Here is a 19,082-nt window from a genome sequence, read left to right as displayed (position 1 = left end):
TCGACGGACCATAGGAATTTTCATCTTCATATTGGGTAGAACTACTTACTGAATTGCGAACGTCAAATTGCAAAGGCAGAATTTACTTGAATTATCGCAATTGATGAATACCTTGGTAATGAATGGCGATTCCCGAGGACGATCGCACGATTCAGGGATTTTTTCCACGTGAAGGAACTGAGCTGGTGCTATCAGTATATGATATTTATTTGCCTCTGTGTACAAGACGTCATCTGAAGTTTTTCAAGATACTTACGTTATATACGGTGTTATGGAAATATATTCATCATATGAATCATCAGAATTGGAGATCCGTTTAAATGAGTGGATATATAACAGTGGGGAAGTGTTGATTTCATCCCGTGAAATTTTGGTATAAGAGAGGGATGGATGGAAGTGATGTTTTTGATTTTACTACAGAAATAACTTTTTCAACTGTTAGTGCATCGACATTACCTCATTGATATCCATCAAATAAGTAATATTCAAGCGAGATAGCTTTTCGTCAAGTCCCAGTGCCACACTTCATCACATCAATCTTCCCACCATGTCCGAAACCACCTACCTCATCACCGGTGCTAACCGCGGAATCGGCAAAGGTCTCCTCACCACACTCGTTTCCCGCCCGAACACCATCGTCATCGCCGGCGTACGTACTCTCTCCTTCTCCCTCCCCATCTTCTCCACCATCCCCCTCGGCCAAAACAGCAAAATCATACCTTTAAAAATCGATTCCAACTCCGAAACCGACCCCCTGGCCGCCGTCTCCGAACTCAAATCCACACACGGAATCACCAAACTCGATGTCCTCATTTCCAACGCCGGAATGATGGAATCCGATGCCATCGTCCCTGTTTTGGAATCCTCGCCGGAATCAATTAGGAGACACATTGATGTAAATACTATTGCTCCTTTATTACTCTTCCAAGCATTTCATCCGCTTCTTCTCTCTGCGGAGAATCCGCGTTTTTTTACGATTTCTTCGTTGTTGGGTTCCATTGCTGGGTGTGAGAAGGTTAGGGTACCGTTTGCGGCTTATGGGATGAGTAAAGCGGCGGTGAACTATATGGTGAGGAAGATTTCGTTTGAGGTCCCGGAGGTGACGAGTGTGGTGTTTAATCCTGGGTGGGTCAAGACGGATATGGGGAATGAAGCGGCGAGGGGAGTGGGGATGGGAGAGGCGCCTACGCCGTTTGAGGATTGTATTGGGCAGTTGGTGGGGTTGTTTGATGGGGTGAGGAAGGAACAGTCGGGGAGTTTTTTGGATGCGGCGACGGGGGAGGTTTGTGCTTGGTAGAGGAGTGTTTGAGACGGTTTTGGAGAGGTGATTTTCGGGAGTGAAATGATGAGATTAGATTTAGAATAGAATAAAGAGTACAATATATGACGCTTGTTTCCTATGTAATTTCATTCTGCAAGAATAGTTCTCTGTAATGTGCCGCGGAACGAGGTGATGCTTCGATCCTTCCTATGCTCCAACCGTAATCTAGTTCTCATTTCTCGAGATTTTTCTATGGAAAAATGATACATACCACAAGTTGATGATCTAAATAAAGAAACCCATAATAGAAGCGGCTCGCTCACCACTCTAGATCTTAGGCAAGCGGACTTCTACATTTCCGCTTTATAGTCCACTCCCAAGCTCTGCTCGGGAATGGGTTCACTACCATTGAAACAGATCCTTCCTTAGCTTTCCGTAAACTAGAAATTCAGGCCACTTCTGCTGGTTTCCAAACTCCTCTTGATAAAAGCTCTTTGGGGTGCGTTTCGAGACAGAATCATTAATCAAGAAGCAGCGCCAAAAAACCCCGTAAATAGCTGGAATATACAGTGCTATTAAGCGTGCGGATAGAATATCGAACCACGGATATCCTGAATATTGATAATTGTAATGCGGACTCAAAATAGAGACTGGGACTTTATGACGGGAATTGAAATTTTAATGGAGACAGACAGTGAGAGATGTTGAGAGACAGTAAAAATCAAGTCAAGTCGATTAATAAACACACTAACAAAACTGCATTCAAATATCTAACACTACATTAAGCGAACTTTTTTGTTGTTATTCTTCGGAGGAAAAACGAATTACGTAGAAAATAGTTGATTGGAACTGGGAGACTCTTATTGATAAGTGCTTTAGCAGGCTCATATCTAATCATTAAGGAATCTAGCTTGGGCTACTTGGCTTCTTTTAAGGTGCTCTTCCGCCATACTACTTTTGAGAATTTCCACCCCGATTCGGCTATTCATTGCAAGTCTTATGATCACAGTACAAGTCTTTCAATCGTATGATTCTATTAGAACTATGTGCTCAATCTACGGACAAAGTGAATACTCACAATCGACTACTTCATACCCCGCTTCGGGATACCATCAAGAAGTTCCAGACTCAGGGCTTATATAACTCGCCGTTGTACGAATTTCTAATCTAGTTACGACAGCTTTAACAAGAGCGTCGGCCACCCAGGATGTGTGTAACGCACTTCTTTCTGCGCGGCGGCGATAGGTTAATGTTAATCAAACCAACATCAGTATATCTGAAGCATGTATATCAAGGGAATCGGCGTGTCATCAGACGATAGTGAAAGTGGTGGCTAAATAAAAGACAATACGAATATACAAGTATAAAACGAGATTTTAAATTATTCGGCAATGAACAACCGAACTTTACTGATCAGCTGAGAATATCACACCTGATTTTTTCCTTCAGATAGGTACTGAGGAACCGATGGGCCTCCCAAGTGTACGGTCTCGAATCTAAAAGGGAATTCGCGGTGTCTTGTCGTAGACCATATGGAAGAAGCCTGCTCAATTCTTAGTGATGTATATGCAGAATTTCTTAGGGAGGAAGGTTGCGTTTTAACAGAATTCTGATGCCTCTTCAACTTAGTTGGATCTGGTGGTTACTACTCCAAATCCGGTAAATATCGGCTTTTGAAAGCGGAGTTCATCACATGTTCTTTTGCACAGGAGTGAATATATCTTCTCATTTTCTGACTTCAACAAGCTCGAGACTTCTATTTAAGATATCACCGTATACCATTCTCATATTCTTAATCAATAAATCGAGGCTTAGGTGCTCGGAACCCGATGCCCATGATTTAGAACCCTGCAAATGGCTTTTAAGCGTTAGGATAAGCATTTTTCTATTTTCTTTCCAGACACGAATCACACATCCGCGGCTCCTTCATCGAGAGAACTCAATAGCCAGTGAAACCCAGTCGAGCCGAGGGAAATGGTACTTAAAATTCTTGCCTTCTTAAACCTGCGCTATGTTTTTGTGACCACTAGAGCTATCAGAGGTTTCCAACAACGCAATGATATGGCACAACATACTTCCAGTTCAGCACAGTCATACCCAAAATCAAACAACTTATGTTTCTGGAGACTTATTTCCAAGGCAATATCTGTAGAACCATAAAATTATGACAAACAACGACAACCACAGAATGGACAGTGATTAAGTGGCAACAACATACTCCTCTGACATTCAATTTCTATCAACGCAAACGCAGCATATGGTAGATAAAGTTCGTCGGTGAGAGGTGCATTTGCTATAGAGTATCTGCAACTGGAAAATCGATAGCGATATTAGTCAGAGCTAAGTTGAATTTGACTGTTCTCCAATTATAATGAATACATTGTAGTTTTGGACCTGAAGAATAATTATCGACTGGTAAGTACACACTGGTTGTAGAAATAGCTGCGACACGATTCTTTTATGCCCCTCGATATGTGTACTACATCTTCGCCAATAATGAATTAATGCATTTCTCCATATTACACAAGCTGGCCTGCCGATTCACTCGAATCAAAGGCATTTTAACTCCCAAGTATGAGGTCAAGATAAATCGTTATGATGACTGTAGATATGAAAGCAGATGAGATGAGAAGGAGAAGAAAGAAAGTCAGAGTGCAAAAAATAAAATACGATAATGAATAAAATTCTTGGAGAATGTAACAGACCAACACCACGTTGCTCTCACTTCCATACAGCTCTCAATCAATTAAAGAGCTAGATAACATTCGTACTCCCCAAAAGTTCATTAATTCTCTAACTTTCGAAAATTCGGTATCGAAGGTTGCTAAAGACATGGTGTTGTCGATCAGTCGGCTCGAGGCATGAGATTTCCTATGGAGAATGGGAGAGACTTCTCCACAGCTTCCTATTCAACATCTCCTGGTTCAAATCTCCTGATGTCCACATTGGCTCGATTTTGTGGAGGTATATTCACCTAATTTTCTCTCGAGACGCATCCAATTGGATGAAATTGAAATCTTTGTCCAAGATCCTCGATGTAAAGGGCTTTCCAACTTTCCAACTACACTTCATTCTTTTGGATGATTAATCCAAATTATCTCGAGGAAAATTTATGTCTTTATATACTCATCATTCCCCATAACATGCATTTCTTGAGATTGGATTTGTAGGGAGGGATCTTTCAATCTTGACAATTAAGCGAGCACATAATTCAGCTTCAATTTCTCCTTCAAAATGCAGACTACAAACAAACCCAATCCTTTATCTATGGTTTCTAGTAACTTGTTGGCTCCAAATAGTAACCAGTTGGTCTGCTCACTTTTCTATAAATTGTTGGAGGTAATTTTCCAGAATATAATATTAATAATAATATTCTAGTAATAGTGGAAGACTTAGTCACTTTAGCTTGAAGGACAAATCGAATATAATATAAGAGTTGAATTGAAGACAAATTATAAGAAAGAGCTTAATTGAGCTGAATTTGCTTGCTTTTTTCTAGGTTTTCTTTAAAGAATATCCTAGGTTTATATAGTTTATAATGAAATTCTAGTAGTTTTTATACTTATAAATAAGATCGATTTGAATCGAATCTTACAGAATCATTTTATATCATAAAAGAAAAATACAATCAATTGATTTAGTTAATTTATTAATAATCTTCCATATGATTCCATCTCATTCTATTTCATTATAAATCAATTTGATAAGAGATATAGCTATATTATAATATAATAATATAATTTTATAATATAAAATCATATTATACTTATATTATTAATACATATATAGCTTGATTAGTAAGATATTAATAAGTGATTTAGTATACTTATTATAGAATCTCACATAAATAGACAGTATATCATCTCGTGCGGCGTAGACGCCAAATGGGCCATTGTCCTACATATGTCCTGATTCTGACCACTTTTCGAGCAGGTCAAAACATAATATTTATAGAAATTCATTTATAGAGATTTATAAATAGAAATGCATTTAAATGGTGTCTTTTCAATTGTTCCTTCTTTCATTACATAAATCATCTCATTGTATACCCTCTCGTTTTCTATTACAACATCCCATTTTCATACAAACACAACTTCTAGATTCAAAATCTATAATCATTCACCTTCACCATCTATCGACTATCCAACAACTTATATCACAGTATTCACGATGTCTGGAGTTTCTGTAACTGATAGCTCACTGTGGTTTGAATGGGACGACGCTACATTGAAACGCAAAGCACATGCCACAGAATCTGATGATGCACAAGATTACGCCGATAGACACGTTGCAAGAGATATACGTGGGGGACGAAAAGAATGGACAAAGGAAGAAGTGATGAAAAAAGCCAATGCTTCAAGATATGATTATGAGAATTATGAGGACAGAGATGTAGCAAAGGCTATAAATAAGAGGGACCGCAACGATGCCAGCAGGGAAGCCCGTGAAAAGGCCGAAACGGCAATGGCAAATTTATCATTAGATGGTCCTTTGAAACGGATTAACGATAAAGGAACTGCATTTAAGGACGCAATATATTATGACGATTCAAAGAGGGGGAAAGAATCACAAAAGCGCAAGCCGAAGATTCCTCTAGTTCCAAGCAGAAGCGGTAGTAAATCTAGAACTGACAACGCGGGAGTACAAGGAAGGGAGGGCCGTGGTAGTGCAAGAGAAAAAGGCAAGCGCGATAGGCCTGCCAGCGCCTCTAGAACCAGGGATTCGTTGAAAAAACCTGCCACGGCTAACTCTTCAAGTTCTACCAAAACTCCCACTGCCAGCTCTTCAAATACCATGAGCGGAACAGAAGCTGAACCCACGACAGACTACCCATACACACGGAACAAGGAAGGTCGTTACATATGCCCAGTAAAGGGCTGTGAAACCAAGAGCTACTCCGAGAGGTCAAGATTTCGAACGCATTACGACACTAAACATACGCGCAGGGCAGAATTATACTATTGCGATCTTGGCCATGAGTGTAGAGAGGAACCATTCGATCGTCACGATTCATACCTCAAACATTTGAGGTCGGACCGGCATCAAAGAAAACAGGCAGACCATGAAAATAAAGTAAACAAAACCAACACTCTTTTCTGAGCTGCCTAAAAACTTAACTTTTTCAAATCATGGCCTTCAGGTCTACTCACTGTTCTGAGATAAGAGCATGTAATCTCGTGCGAACTGGTCTTCAAATGGGCCCTCATACAACATACGTCCTGATGGTGACCACTTTTGAATTAGGTAAACATAATGTGAGGATATGGTTGATTGATATGACGATTGATAGGATGAAAATTTTACACACCACCGCCAACATTCTGGAAAAATTTGAATGAAGAGATTGATCAGAAGGGCTTGTGGAAATGTATTTAAACGGTGTCTTATCGTTCTGTACTTCATTTTATAAATCATTTTACCATATAATCCCTTGATTTTGATTACAGAATCCCATTCCCATAAAAACACAATTTCCAGATTCAAATCTATAACTATCCATCTTTGTCTAATTTCATTTGTCTATCGACTTTCCAACAACTTACATATAGCAAGAGCTGTAAGTATGAGGCACCGAGAGGATAGAGGCACAGAGGCCAGTGAAAATGCTCAAAAGGCAATGGCAAATTTATCGATGAACAATTCTTCGAACCATACTAACGATGGACAAACTGCAAATAATGATCGGAATCAGGGAGTACCACCAAAGGAGAGTCATCATAGTGTAAGACATCAAACAGGCAAGCGCGATCGCGGTCCCAGCGCCCACAGAACCGAAGAATCGTCAAAGAAACCTGCCACTCATTCTACCAAGACTGAAGCTTCCAAGACTAGCTCTTCAAATTCTAGAAAATATCCCACTACCAGCTCTTCGAATACCCCCAAGCCTCTCGCTACCAGTTCTTCAGATTCAAGAAAGCATCCCGCTTCTAGCTCTTCAAAGCCTTCTGAGCGTTTCATTACTACTGCAAATTCTGTAATACACCCTACATTTGGCTCTTTGGGTCTCCCCCCGCCTTCCTCTGGCAGCTATCCAGATACTATAGAATCGCCCGCTGTCAGCTCTTCAAGCTCTCCCAGCCCTTCTCCTATTAGTGCTCCTACACATAATAGACATCCCACTGCCAGCTCTTCAAAGCCCACCAAACCCCACACTACTAGTACTTCTACCGCCAACCCTCCTCCCATCGTTACAGGCTCTTCGAATTCCACCCGCGCATCAGGATCTAAATCCAAGACCGAACAAAAGCTTCACAAACAGGACGCGAACGGAACTTTCTATTGCGAAAAAGGCTGTGTAGATAAACTCTTCATCAATGCGGATAAACTCAAACGACATTACAATAAAGAGCATTCGGAAAATAAGTCAGCATTTACATGCCCACTTGGTAAAGACTGTACAGATATTGTTTTCTCTCGTAAGGACAGTGTGAACAGACATTTTATCTCGAAAACACATATAGACGCCCAGGCAAGACATGATAAAGACAAAAAGAACAAGAAGTAAAGACTGTAAGAATCGGAGTATCACCGTCTTGAGGATCCTAACTATCTAAATCAAGCGAGCACCAAGATCAATTGAAAACGTTGGGTCTCTTTTTAAAGATACCACATTAAAAGATCCCTAGCCATCTTTTCCAATCCAGTTTACTCGAGTAGATTACTAGATGCCCTAGAGCTAAATAGTATCAAACTATCAATGCATTGCAGTATCGGAGTATTAACTATTAAAGTTTTCGGCATTACAAACATAAAAGAAGAGCATATAAACCCTACACACACTATTGAAACCCCCTATACCCTAGAGGTATGCCCCCCAAAAAAGAAGAAGAAGAAGAAAACACTCATTTACCCTCCTCAAGACCCTTTTAATATCAGAGAATCGTGAATATGTGTGTGTACGTGTTGATATTGATAGAATGTACAGAATGGTAAATTGTTATATAATTAGACAAGCTACTCAGACACAGAAAAATCACTCCCACTCCCACCCTTACTCCCAGAAACACCAAAATACCTAGGTAAAACCCCCCAATGAGAAACTTTCGCGCAAGTTCTAGAACATCTCTTTATAGACTATATCACCCACACATATATATAGACATCATCAACCAACTACCCTCTTCTCTCTCCCCTCCAAAGGAAGATAATTCCCTAGTCTCAAACCCCTATCCAAGCTCCCAGCAACAGCAATCAAATAAACAAATGACCAAATAATTCTGTAACTAGATTCCCCCCATAAACCTTGCAAGAAACCCCCACACAAGAATCTACAGACAACTCAGAATCATATCATCATCATCATCATCATCAATTCCAATAATCACTCAACTACCTCTCCTCCCCCTTCCCTCCACTCTACTCCACTCCAATCCCTTTCTAACTCCCTCTCTCGCTTAACCACAAACACAAAATCTTATCTTCTCTTTTTTCCTCACCGTATGTCATCCCAATCCACCACTGCCATTTTCCCCCCACTCCCCTCATTCCCCATCTCCCACTCCTTCTTTCACCCTCTTCTATTACCCACCCCCCAGATAAAAAGAAGAGGGGAAAGGAGAAAAAAAGAAAAAAAGAAAAAAGAAACAAAACATCCATCCCCAAACCTTCTCACTCCCTCGCTTAACAACAAATCCAAAATCATCACCTTCTATTCCATCCTATGTTATCGCCCCCTCTAACTTCATCCTCAATTATCCCATCTTATTTCCCCAGCCCTCCTATCTTTTCCCACTAACTCCTCAATTTCCCATCGCCACCCCCCATCTTTTCTGCCCACCAATCCACAACAAAAAGAGAAGAAAAGAAAAGGAAAGAAAAGGAAAGAAAGAAAGAAAGAAAGAAAGAAGAGCCCCCCTCACCCAGAAAACCATCCCTTTCTCCCCCAACCCCACCGAATCCCCCCATCCCAAGCTCAACCCTGCAAGTCCCAAATCCAACTCTCCTAACAACCCTCCGTATCCCAAATCCAATCCCACAAAATTCAAACCCCAACCTTCAAATCCCCAGTTCCAATCCTCCCAATTCCAATACCCACACACAGACAAAACCAATCTCCAAACCCCCAAGATTTCCAAAAACCAACAGCCCCCTTCCTCCCGAAAAATCCAATTTCGATCCATCTCTCCACTTCCCTCGAATATCCATCTCCTCATACTCATACCATTATACCACCATCCAAATTTAGAATGCCACTCCCTGTACTCTCGACTTATACTTATACTTATACTTATACTTATAAGATTTGATGTCGATATATACTTATATACTATATATGTATGTATTTGTCTATCATATCAGAAAGACGAGATCTGCGGACTTCAACTCTGAATTCCAAGTTCCAAGTCCTGAATGCCAAAGCCCAAAACCTAAAACCTCAACCCCCAAACCTAAGACAATTACTCCACACCTTCGACTCCAGACTTTTCATTCTGTTCACTCACACCAAAAACTCCGAAATGACTTTCGTAGATAGCCATGTTATTAATGGTACTGTCATTAAACCCATATCATACATTTTAGTTTACCCCATTTTCTCCCTTTCTCCGTTCCTCCGTTCCTCCTTTCCTACTCCCCTCCCAACATTTAGGAACACCCAACCCTGCTCATCTCAACACCACCTCCTAAATTTCCAACCTCCTCACCCCCAACCCAAAATCTACAACCCACTATTCTGACTCGTTCCATTCCTAAAAGCACAACAATCAGCAAATCACTCACCCCAAATCCGTGCATTCCCAAAATACAAAAAAATCTCACATAAACAATACTTCAAGAACTCGCTCGCTCGCTACAAAGGACCATCTCACTTATGTTTCTCTTCGGCATGTCCCTCTGTCTTCTTTTGTAATTCCTTGATTCCTTCTGCGGAATGATCATCATGTTCGTGGCGATCTGCTACTACCTGTATTTTGTTGTGTTAGCAAGTTTTCATTTATGATAATGATTTTGTATGAGGTAGGATTAAGTATAAAAAGGAAAATGTATAAGAAAACGCCAATAATTAAATCCAAATGAATTTCAAGGTTGAGGAGGAAAAGTAAGACAGGTGAAACTACCCCGTCACCCAGTCTCAATCTATCAATCTCTCCATTTTCGACATTCTCCCCCTCCTTGTATCCACCCTCCCTCTTCACACCTTTACAGAAGTAATCACATTCTCCTCCCACATTTCAATTTCTCAAAGTCTCCAACCCACGAGATGAAAGAGAGAAACTATGTGGTGTATGCCCATCCATAGGTATCATTTCTTTTGAGACCATCTTCTCTTTCTCTTTTTTTACAACCCTTGATCTCGTCGCCAAGATTTTCCTTCCATCTCGAACCTTCCGAACACTAATTAATTGCCCAAGAAATTCAGACCGAAAGATTAAATCCCGTATAACTTCCATACATGCGAGACTTCTCTTGAGCTACTTTCTCTTTGCACATATTGAAGCCCAATCATACAACCATATGAATGTAAAATAATGCAAGACCGAAGATAACCTACAGCTTCTTCACTATCACTAGCCAATTCTGGTTTCCAGTGATTCTTTCCCTCCTTTTGCTTGGCCAATTGATCTTGCTTGTGACGTTCGTAATCGGCAGCTTTATCTGGGGTATCTATATATTTATGCAATGAATTAGTATTTCTTATTTTTGAATTGGTTTGATGACTTTGGACGGAGATGAAAAAGGTGGATGAAAACGTTATTCTCAGAGAGAGGCATGAAGAGGTGAAAAGAACTCAGGGACAGCAAATCCATTCCAGAAATCGTACACCAGCGTCCTCGTATCTCGCACTCAACCATTTCACCCCAACCCCTCCAGACATATGAAAATCCAACAAGATGGCAAAAGTAACTCCTCATACAATTCCTCATACAATTTCCAGACATTCCATTCCATCCAATTCCATTTCACCGCATCAAATTTCGCAGAAGCATAACAAAAAGAAAATAACTCACGTCTATCACTCTCTTTCAAAGCTCGCATGCTCGAGATGGCAAATGTACGTTTGGCGGGAAAAGCGATGGAGACTGGACGAGCAGCTCGGATTGATTGACGGAGGATGAAAGACATTTTTGTGTTTGGTGTTGGTTGAGATAGATGTGAATGTGAATGTGAATGTGGTTGTTTTGTTTCTAATTGAGAGGGGTTAGTTGATTGATTCTTTTCTTCTTCTCTTTTTCTCTTCTTCTCTTCTTCTCTTCTCCTCTTCTTCTTCTTCTCCTGTACTCTACAATCAAGAATCCAACGAAAAAGACATATAAAACATCAATTCATCTCATCAAACTGGACAGTTTACTTACAATGTACCTAAATAATCGTTCCTACTAACAAATCGCAAATCCGAATCTCAATTGAAAATCTCAATATGAATAGAAACATCCAACAGACAGAAGAGAAGAAACAACAGCAACGATCATAACAATCTCCCCTCCCCTCTCTAGCTCCCCAATCGCACTAGTCCCAAAACCAGTCTACCTCATACCTCATACCTCATATCATACCTCACCATCATACCCCACCATCATACCCAAGTAATCTCTCCCACTCCATTGGTCTCTCCCTCTCAACTCCAAATCCTCAATCGAGAAAACCTGCTCCTAGACATGACACGCTACCTACCACTCAATCGCAATTCGAAGCTTGGTGGTTGGTGGTGGGGAAGTTAAAGATGTGGGACATGATGACGTCAATGATTTATTGGTAGTAATGGTAACCTTATATCACAGCCATAAAGTTATACAATATGGACTCAGATCAGCATCAGCATCAGCATCAGCACAGCATCATAATTACACAAACCCATCTTGAGCCCGGGAACCATCTATCTTGTTATCCTCGGTATATACCGGTGTGTATATTAAGGTTAATATCCGTATTTTTACCGATGAATGAATTCTTGAGATCTGGTTTTTAAGCCTTAGTTATTGATACTACTGTATTAGTTAATCTTACATAATTACGATACAGTATTGGTAATTCAGGGGCTGCAGTCTCTAAACATTCAAACATTCAAGTTCAAGCCCAAAGTATAAAACTTCATACAAAGCACATACTTGCGTTTCTCGGACTTCTTGGTTAGGTCTGTGATGTGGTTTCAAAATTTATGATTATCTATACGTAACATACGAATAGAAATTCGCAATGTTATTAAAACTCATTATCGAAAATCTTAATGCAGTTTTAGCCTCTTTGTTTATACTTGACTATAATCAAACTCTTTTCAGAGTCATCACTGAGTATATACTTCATACCGGTACTACATACATTCCTGTCTACTCATACTCATATTTACAGTAGATAAATACCTATTTCGATAATCTACTCACAATCCTCAAAGTCCTAAGAACCTTTGAAATTAAATATCCTTCCTTCTCCTTCCTTCCTTGCTTTCTTCCGTCTTTCTTCCTCATCTAGATATACACCTAAAACTCATCCACCACACTCACTACAATAAATATTTTAAACAATACTAATGTATATACTATCGCCAACTCAAGATTCCTTTCCTTCGATTTCTTCACCACTGTCTACCTTTACCTCTCCCTCTATTTCTCCCCAACTTTCCCCCTAATTTAGTAAATCAATACCTACCCGCCCCCCTATCCTATCCGACTTTCTTCCCCCCCTCCCATATCTACCTAGTATTCTCCTCACCACCAATAAACCTACAAAATCGCCTATCCACCTATCCTCATCGCGCTTCACCCCACCAAAAATTCCTCTTCTCCTTGTTCCTCCTCCCTCGAGACGGACTATCCCCTTTCTCGAAACGAACAAACCTTCAAGATCCTTTTGGTTTTCTGAAATAAAATCTATAATTACATACTTGTTTACATATAATATCTAAACGTCTATCTACCGACCTACATATCTAATTAAGAGTTTAAATATACAATATCTATCCCATCCACCCTATACATCTACAATTCTTCATCTCCCTCTTCCCTCCTCCCATCATTCCTACTCCAACTTTAACTATCAATTCTTAGTCAAATCATACCTCTTTATCCCAGGTATTTATATATTTATATATTCACATATTCATATACACTCTTTCATTCTTTCCCTTTTCTTTTCTATTCTTCCCATTCCTTCTCATTCATATTTCTGTTTTAACCATAAACTATCCATCTCCCCTCTCCCCTCTCCCCTCTCCCCTTTGACATCCCTCCCGCAACCCGTCACCCATATCTCGCATTCTATATCTCGCGACCGATCCTTCTCATCTCCTATAACCTTATCTTTATTTTAATCTTAAGCTTCCCTTAATTCCCCAACCCCGATCTCATACATTTTCTCAATTCCAACCCCTCATAATTTCACTCTCCCCTCTCTCACCATCCTTCTCCCCTCATCCTATACATATACTCTTATTATCTCATCACCACTCATCCCACCCATCACCTCATCACTCTACCATATCAAAGATACCTACCCTTAAACCCTTTAACCCAAACCCTTTATCCCATCAACCCCTCCCTCATCTCACCCCCCTCCCACAATCTCAACTGATCTCAATCGCCTTTACCCCTCTCCAACTTCTATTCCATCTATTCTATCTTTCCCATTATACCCTATCTTCCCACCATAACCTATTTCTCTACCCCCCCATTCTCCCCCCATTCTCCCCTCCCTCCTCTCCCCACTTCCAAAATCCAAAATCCCAATCATCTAATTTTCATCCCATCCCATCTATCAAACCCTCTATCGATCCCACCAAAAACACACCACTACATCATACCTCTCCCCTTTTCAATTATCCCTCTCTTTATTTCTTACCCTCCAAATTCTCCCTCTTTCATTTCCACTCAACTTCTCCTCCCTCCTTCCCCTCTTTCCCTCCCTCACCAACCATACTTAAATTCCCATTCCCTATCTTCTTAACATCTCCTTCCAACTTCCTCCCTCCCTCCTCTCCTTCAAATTCCCTCTCCTCTCATCCAAACTTCCCTCTCTTCCCCTCCTTCCCTCACCTCACTCAACTTCTCTTTCCCCCCTCCTCTTCCCCTCTTCTTTCCCCCCTCCCCTCCCTCCCACAAAAACACAATCACCAAACACAACCACCAAACACTCCAACAAGCATATACATATACATATACACATACATACATACACACATATAAAAGTAGTAAAGCAACTTATCCTTCTCAAAAACATTTCATCTCACTTCATCTCATTTCATCTCATTTCATCTCATTTCATGGGAATTCATCCATCATTTATCAACATGGTGATTTTTATTTCTATCGCTAACCCTAGTGCTATGTGTTATATATATATATATATTGTCTGCCGCACACTAGATATCATACGCATACATCATACATCATACATCGTAATCGTATACTACACATCGTAAATCATATCCATCCAAACAGCATATCTCCATCTAAATCCCAGCCCAAACCTTGTAATCATACTATCTATACTATAACACAGTGCAACTGGTAATACCAAACCATATTGCACTACACTAAACTATACCACATTACACCACACTACACCACACTAAAGATACTCGACCTTACAGACACCAAAAACGTGTAATAGATAAATATGAATAAAAATTTCTTAAAGCTTCAAGAAGCCAACAATATAACATTTGTACCTCCTAATCTCCCATCCAAAGACCTAGAAATACCCAAGTTTCTTGATATCATCCCAAGTACACACAAAAATCGCCTCGCCCCAGCCAAAAGTATATGATAATGACATTGGATCGAATTACATCAAGAACTCAATGTAAAAATATGCAAAAAAAAAACCCCGCATATATCCATCATGTACTTTAAAATCGCTCCAAAAACACAAGCCCAAGATACCCAACACCAGCTACAAGTTTACGCTCACCCATACAAAGAGATAGCGCGCTCCGACTTTGTTCAACACACCCAACCAACACCATGGATCCATAATATCAAAGAGATTGAGATGAAATCTTTGTGTCCGACCCATGTTACCCACCGAAATTTCAAACACCGGTATGCCTTTCTCCATGAGTGACAAGAAAAAAGGAAATCGTTCTATGTAACTTTGAAAGATGTATCTTTTTGTTTTCGTAGACCATATGAAGTCGCCGCTTCATGTTTCCCACCCATTAAATAAAATGCTTATCCCAGAAACACCGCCGCAGAATGTATGCATGTACGCTTTCAAAAATCAAAACCCCCCCATCATAGTGGGAAAACACCATCTCCTTACTTAAACAAAGGTATCGATATCTTGATGTAAGAGCGCCCATTAAACCATCTCAAGGAATGTATGAAGAGGGGAAGGTGTCGGATGAATATACAAGAGGATTCGTTGAGGTTGTTATTTGTTATGTGCCGTCATCCATCGGGAAAAGATCGATGTCGAAGAGAGGGGTAACCCACCAGAAGGAAGAGATTGATGAAGAATGCATAACACAGATTAACGCGAAGTTAAGAAAACCAAATTTGCTAATGGGTGAAAACAGAAGCCGTAAGAGGTCTAATAAAATCGAACTGGAACTCGGGTTGATTGTTGATGTTGTTGCATTCTGGCGGGTGATACCGAACTAGGTGGGCTCGACATTAAACCTCCGTCATTTGGGTTCACGATGGGAATGGCGTTTCTCCCAATACGCGTGGCGGAAGGTTGATGAATCTTTAATGCGGAAACGTTGAAACCGGATTGAACAAATGAATGAGAGTTGGAGTTCAAGGAAAAGTTGGTATCAGGAGATAAGTTTATCGATACTTGTGTCGATGGGGGTGAGTTTGTAGGTGAGCCACTTGCCAGAGAAGAACGATCGGAACCACCATTGATTGATACCATATCTTCTTCGGTCAAGAGGTTGGGACAGAATTCGGCGTCATCTTCTAAATCGAATGATCGTGCGTACTCGAATGTTCGACGGTAACTCATCAACACAGCAGCTTCCTCTTCACGCTTCGCAATCTTTTGATGTTGTTTGGATTGTTGCATGGAGTTGGGTGGTTGACGGGTATTTCGGTTCCTTCGATTGTGTACCGAGCCATTTTGAGCGTTGGAAGGAATCGTATGCTGTTGATGAGCGTTGAAGTGTTGATAGTAAGAAGACATTATCGGCTCATGTATGTTGGAGGCGGACAATGTAAGAGTGGGTGGTGAGATGTTGTGTGTTGCGTGTTGTATGTTTTGTGATTTTGTTGTGCGGTGTTGTGCAGTGTTGTGCGGTGTCGTGTTATGCCTGGAGTGGAAGAGTGACCCGACGGGTAAGGCTTTGTGATGAGCAACAAAGGAATTTGACCAGATTTTTTGTTGGGCGGGATGTTTGAAGTCTATAATGGGATGGATGTGGTGGAAGTGGTGGAAGAAAGATAGTATTTCAAGAATTGATCCAGAGTTTATTGATATTGATATTGATATTGATACTGATGTTGATATTTAATATTAATATTTTAATTGGTTGGCTTGTTCCGAGTGAAGTTTGTGTGTGTGTGTGTGTGTGTGTGTGTGGAAGAAGGTTAAGAAAGGATTTGTGAATGAATTGCCGATAGAAATGAGAATGAGAATGTAAAATGTAAAATGTAAAATGTAAAATGTGGGAGAACAAGTAGGTTTACATGATGGCTGGGGAGGGGAAAGAAGCAGTACCTTAGTACCTTCGTGGCGAAATTGAAATGGGAAAGTCACACTAATGGAGGGAGCTAAGCCTAAAGATGTTTAGGATTGTTGATGTAAAATGAGCGAGGGGGGGTTTGATTGGCAGTCGAAGCGAGATGTGAATATCATTAACTCCTTTCGCCCTAGCTTGGAGAAAGGAATTGGTGTAATGGCGGTTCAAGCCGTAAGAAATGGGAAGGGTCGGTCTCCGTACTCATAGTTTACACGTCTTAACCCTTTTGAGACTCGAGTTTTGTTCCGAGCATCTCATGCCACCAGGTTGCCATTGCCATATCATACACAACCCAGTGGACCTAGGTAAACTCTACCACTCTGCCACTCTGCCACTCTGCCACTCTGCCATTCTGCTACCATTCACATGGCTCACACTCACCCACCTGCATGACAAGCTTGCATGATGAGATGATCTCAAGAGGACTAGATCAACAACAACACAACAAGCCCTAAGCTTCGACAGTTTCTGACCTTCCCACATTATTACTCTAGTCGGATGGATTGAAACGGAACGGAGAGTTTTCAAAGGGAAATCTAAGAAGCGTCAACGAATTAGAAAGGAACGTTCAGGGGAGTTTTACTTTCTCATCTGTTCATGGGACTTTTTGAGACTTTTAGGTTTGACATTGAAATGGCACTTGGGAAGAATCTCGATGGGTATCTATTAACAGTAGGGAGTACTATTTTTGAAGGTCATGAGTGAGAAGTATAATTTGATGGAGTTGTTATTTCGTAGAGAGTATAATTTGATAGAGTATAATTTAATAGAGATATTATGTAGTAGAGAGTGTTGTGAGAGAGTATTATTTAATAGAGTTATTATTTCGTAGAGAGTGAGTAGAGAGTTATATTTAATAAAAAGTTATCATTAGATAGACAGTATTATTTGATAGAGAGTCATCCAATAAACAATACTCATTCAACGAGATCTCAACGTACGTCTTCATTTAATAGACCACCCATCTAATCCTGAGTACTTATTCAGAACAAAAAGATACCTCAGCGTATATCCTCATTTAATAGACCACCCATCTAATCCTGAGCATCGATCAGGTATCTCAGCGTATATCCTCATTCAGTAGTTAATCACCCTCTCAAATCACCTCATTAGATAAATTCCCACTTTCACACTACACAGCCATACTTCATTTCTATCATCATATTCATATCCATACTTCATTTCTATCATATATCCATATCCATATCCATTTCTATCATCATATCCGTATCCATACCTATCCATTCCTATCCATTCCATCCACTCCATCCTCTCCATCCTCTCCATCTCGATTCTCCCTCTCTTCCCAAACCAACTCGTCTCAATCAAAACTCCCATAAACTTCCACCATTATCCAACATCAACCCCGTGCTCCACAATCCTCTCTCCATCGTCCATTCATTCCCACACATTCAATACCCGACATCGAAATCGACATCGACCCCGAACGAACACCACTCAAGATTGAATTCTCCCAAATCGAAATCGGAATCGGAATTGAGATACTCCACACCTCCATCCACACCTCCGTTACCTTACGGACCTACCTAGTAACCGGTATTTACTCGAGCAAGCGTTCATTTATTCATCCAATTCATTCATTACGGTACAGATCAGATCAGATCAGATTATCCGTATTCCGGGAGGTTATTTAATTAATGACTACTAGCTATGTATTTCGTAGGTAGAGAGTCGAGATCCAAAAATAGACAGATAGACATACATCTACATACAGATAGATGATATAAATAAATGAACATCTTCGGGATACTCAATGTAGAAAGAACAGTGTAACGATAATAACTTTAGGCTTGGAGAGATCTCTTAAGAGTGTCGGAGGGAACACTAATTAGGTGCGGGTTAAGTACTCCGTATTTCGAGTATTTTGATTGATTGATTGATTGATTGATTGATGGATGGATGGATGATTGATGGATGGATCAGTCAAATCTATCAATCAATCATTTTCTTGACTATCAGTTAGTTAGGTAGTCAATTCAATCAGTTTACTCACTCACTCATGACATGGACAATTGTTTAGAGTGGTGGTTAGGTAGGTATATGTCTATCTATCTATCTAACTGTCTAATAACTGTCTAATTATCTCTAACACTGAGCAAAAGAAATCATAATTACAGACAATATGTAGGGTAATTACGACGCACATAAAACGGATATTCCCAAAAGAAAAGAAAGGAGATGAAATGA

At 40.3% G+C, this 19,082-nt stretch overlaps 5 protein-coding genes across 5 annotated transcripts; 3 read left to right on the top strand and 2 right to left on the bottom strand.

Annotated features, from left to right (window-relative positions):
- Positions 1 to 547: 547 nt before the first annotated feature.
- On the top strand, positions 548 to 1,297 carry EAF01_010940 (uncharacterized protein; the record flags this gene model as incomplete). The annotated part of the gene is made up of 1 exon (XM_038919197.1): positions 548 to 1,297. One exon carries the CDS (start codon positions 548 to 550, stop codon positions 1,295 to 1,297), a length of 750 nt encoding a protein of 249 aa, XP_038765480.1.
- Positions 1,298 to 5,599: 4,302 nt separating this feature from the next.
- EAF01_010939 (uncharacterized protein) lies at positions 5,600 to 6,361 on the top strand (the record flags this gene model as incomplete). The annotated part of the gene is made up of 1 exon (XM_038919196.1): positions 5,600 to 6,361. One exon carries the CDS (start codon positions 5,600 to 5,602, stop codon positions 6,359 to 6,361), a length of 762 nt encoding a protein of 253 aa, XP_038765479.1.
- A 463-nt stretch (positions 6,362 to 6,824) lies between these two features.
- EAF01_010938 (uncharacterized protein) lies at positions 6,825 to 7,766 on the top strand (the record flags this gene model as incomplete). The annotated part of the gene is made up of 1 exon (XM_038919195.1): positions 6,825 to 7,766. The coding sequence occupies one exon, from the start codon at positions 6,825 to 6,827 to the stop codon at positions 7,764 to 7,766; it is 942 nt and encodes a 313-aa protein (XP_038765478.1).
- A 2,298-nt stretch (positions 7,767 to 10,064) lies between these two features.
- Positions 10,065 to 11,323, bottom strand: EAF01_010937 (uncharacterized protein; the record flags this gene model as incomplete). The annotated part of the gene is made up of 3 exons (XM_038919194.1): positions 10,065 to 10,163; positions 10,752 to 10,864; positions 11,209 to 11,323. The coding sequence occupies 3 exons, from the start codon at positions 11,321 to 11,323 to the stop codon at positions 10,065 to 10,067; spliced, it is 327 nt and encodes a 108-aa protein (XP_038765477.1).
- Positions 11,324 to 15,724: 4,401 nt separating this feature from the next.
- EAF01_010936 (uncharacterized protein) lies at positions 15,725 to 16,318 on the bottom strand (the record flags this gene model as incomplete). Its single annotated transcript, XM_038919193.1, has 1 exon — positions 15,725 to 16,318. One exon carries the CDS (start codon positions 16,316 to 16,318, stop codon positions 15,725 to 15,727), a length of 594 nt encoding a protein of 197 aa, XP_038765476.1.
- Positions 16,319 to 19,082: the final 2,764 nt, after the last annotated feature.

The sequence above is a fragment of the Botrytis porri genome (assembly GCF_014898465.1).
Source record: "Botrytis porri strain MUCL 3234 chromosome Unknown BPOR_018, whole genome shotgun sequence".
NCBI lineage: Eukaryota > Fungi > Ascomycota > Leotiomycetes > Helotiales > Sclerotiniaceae > Botrytis > Botrytis porri.
This window is presented reverse-complemented; position numbering and strand designations above follow the sequence as displayed.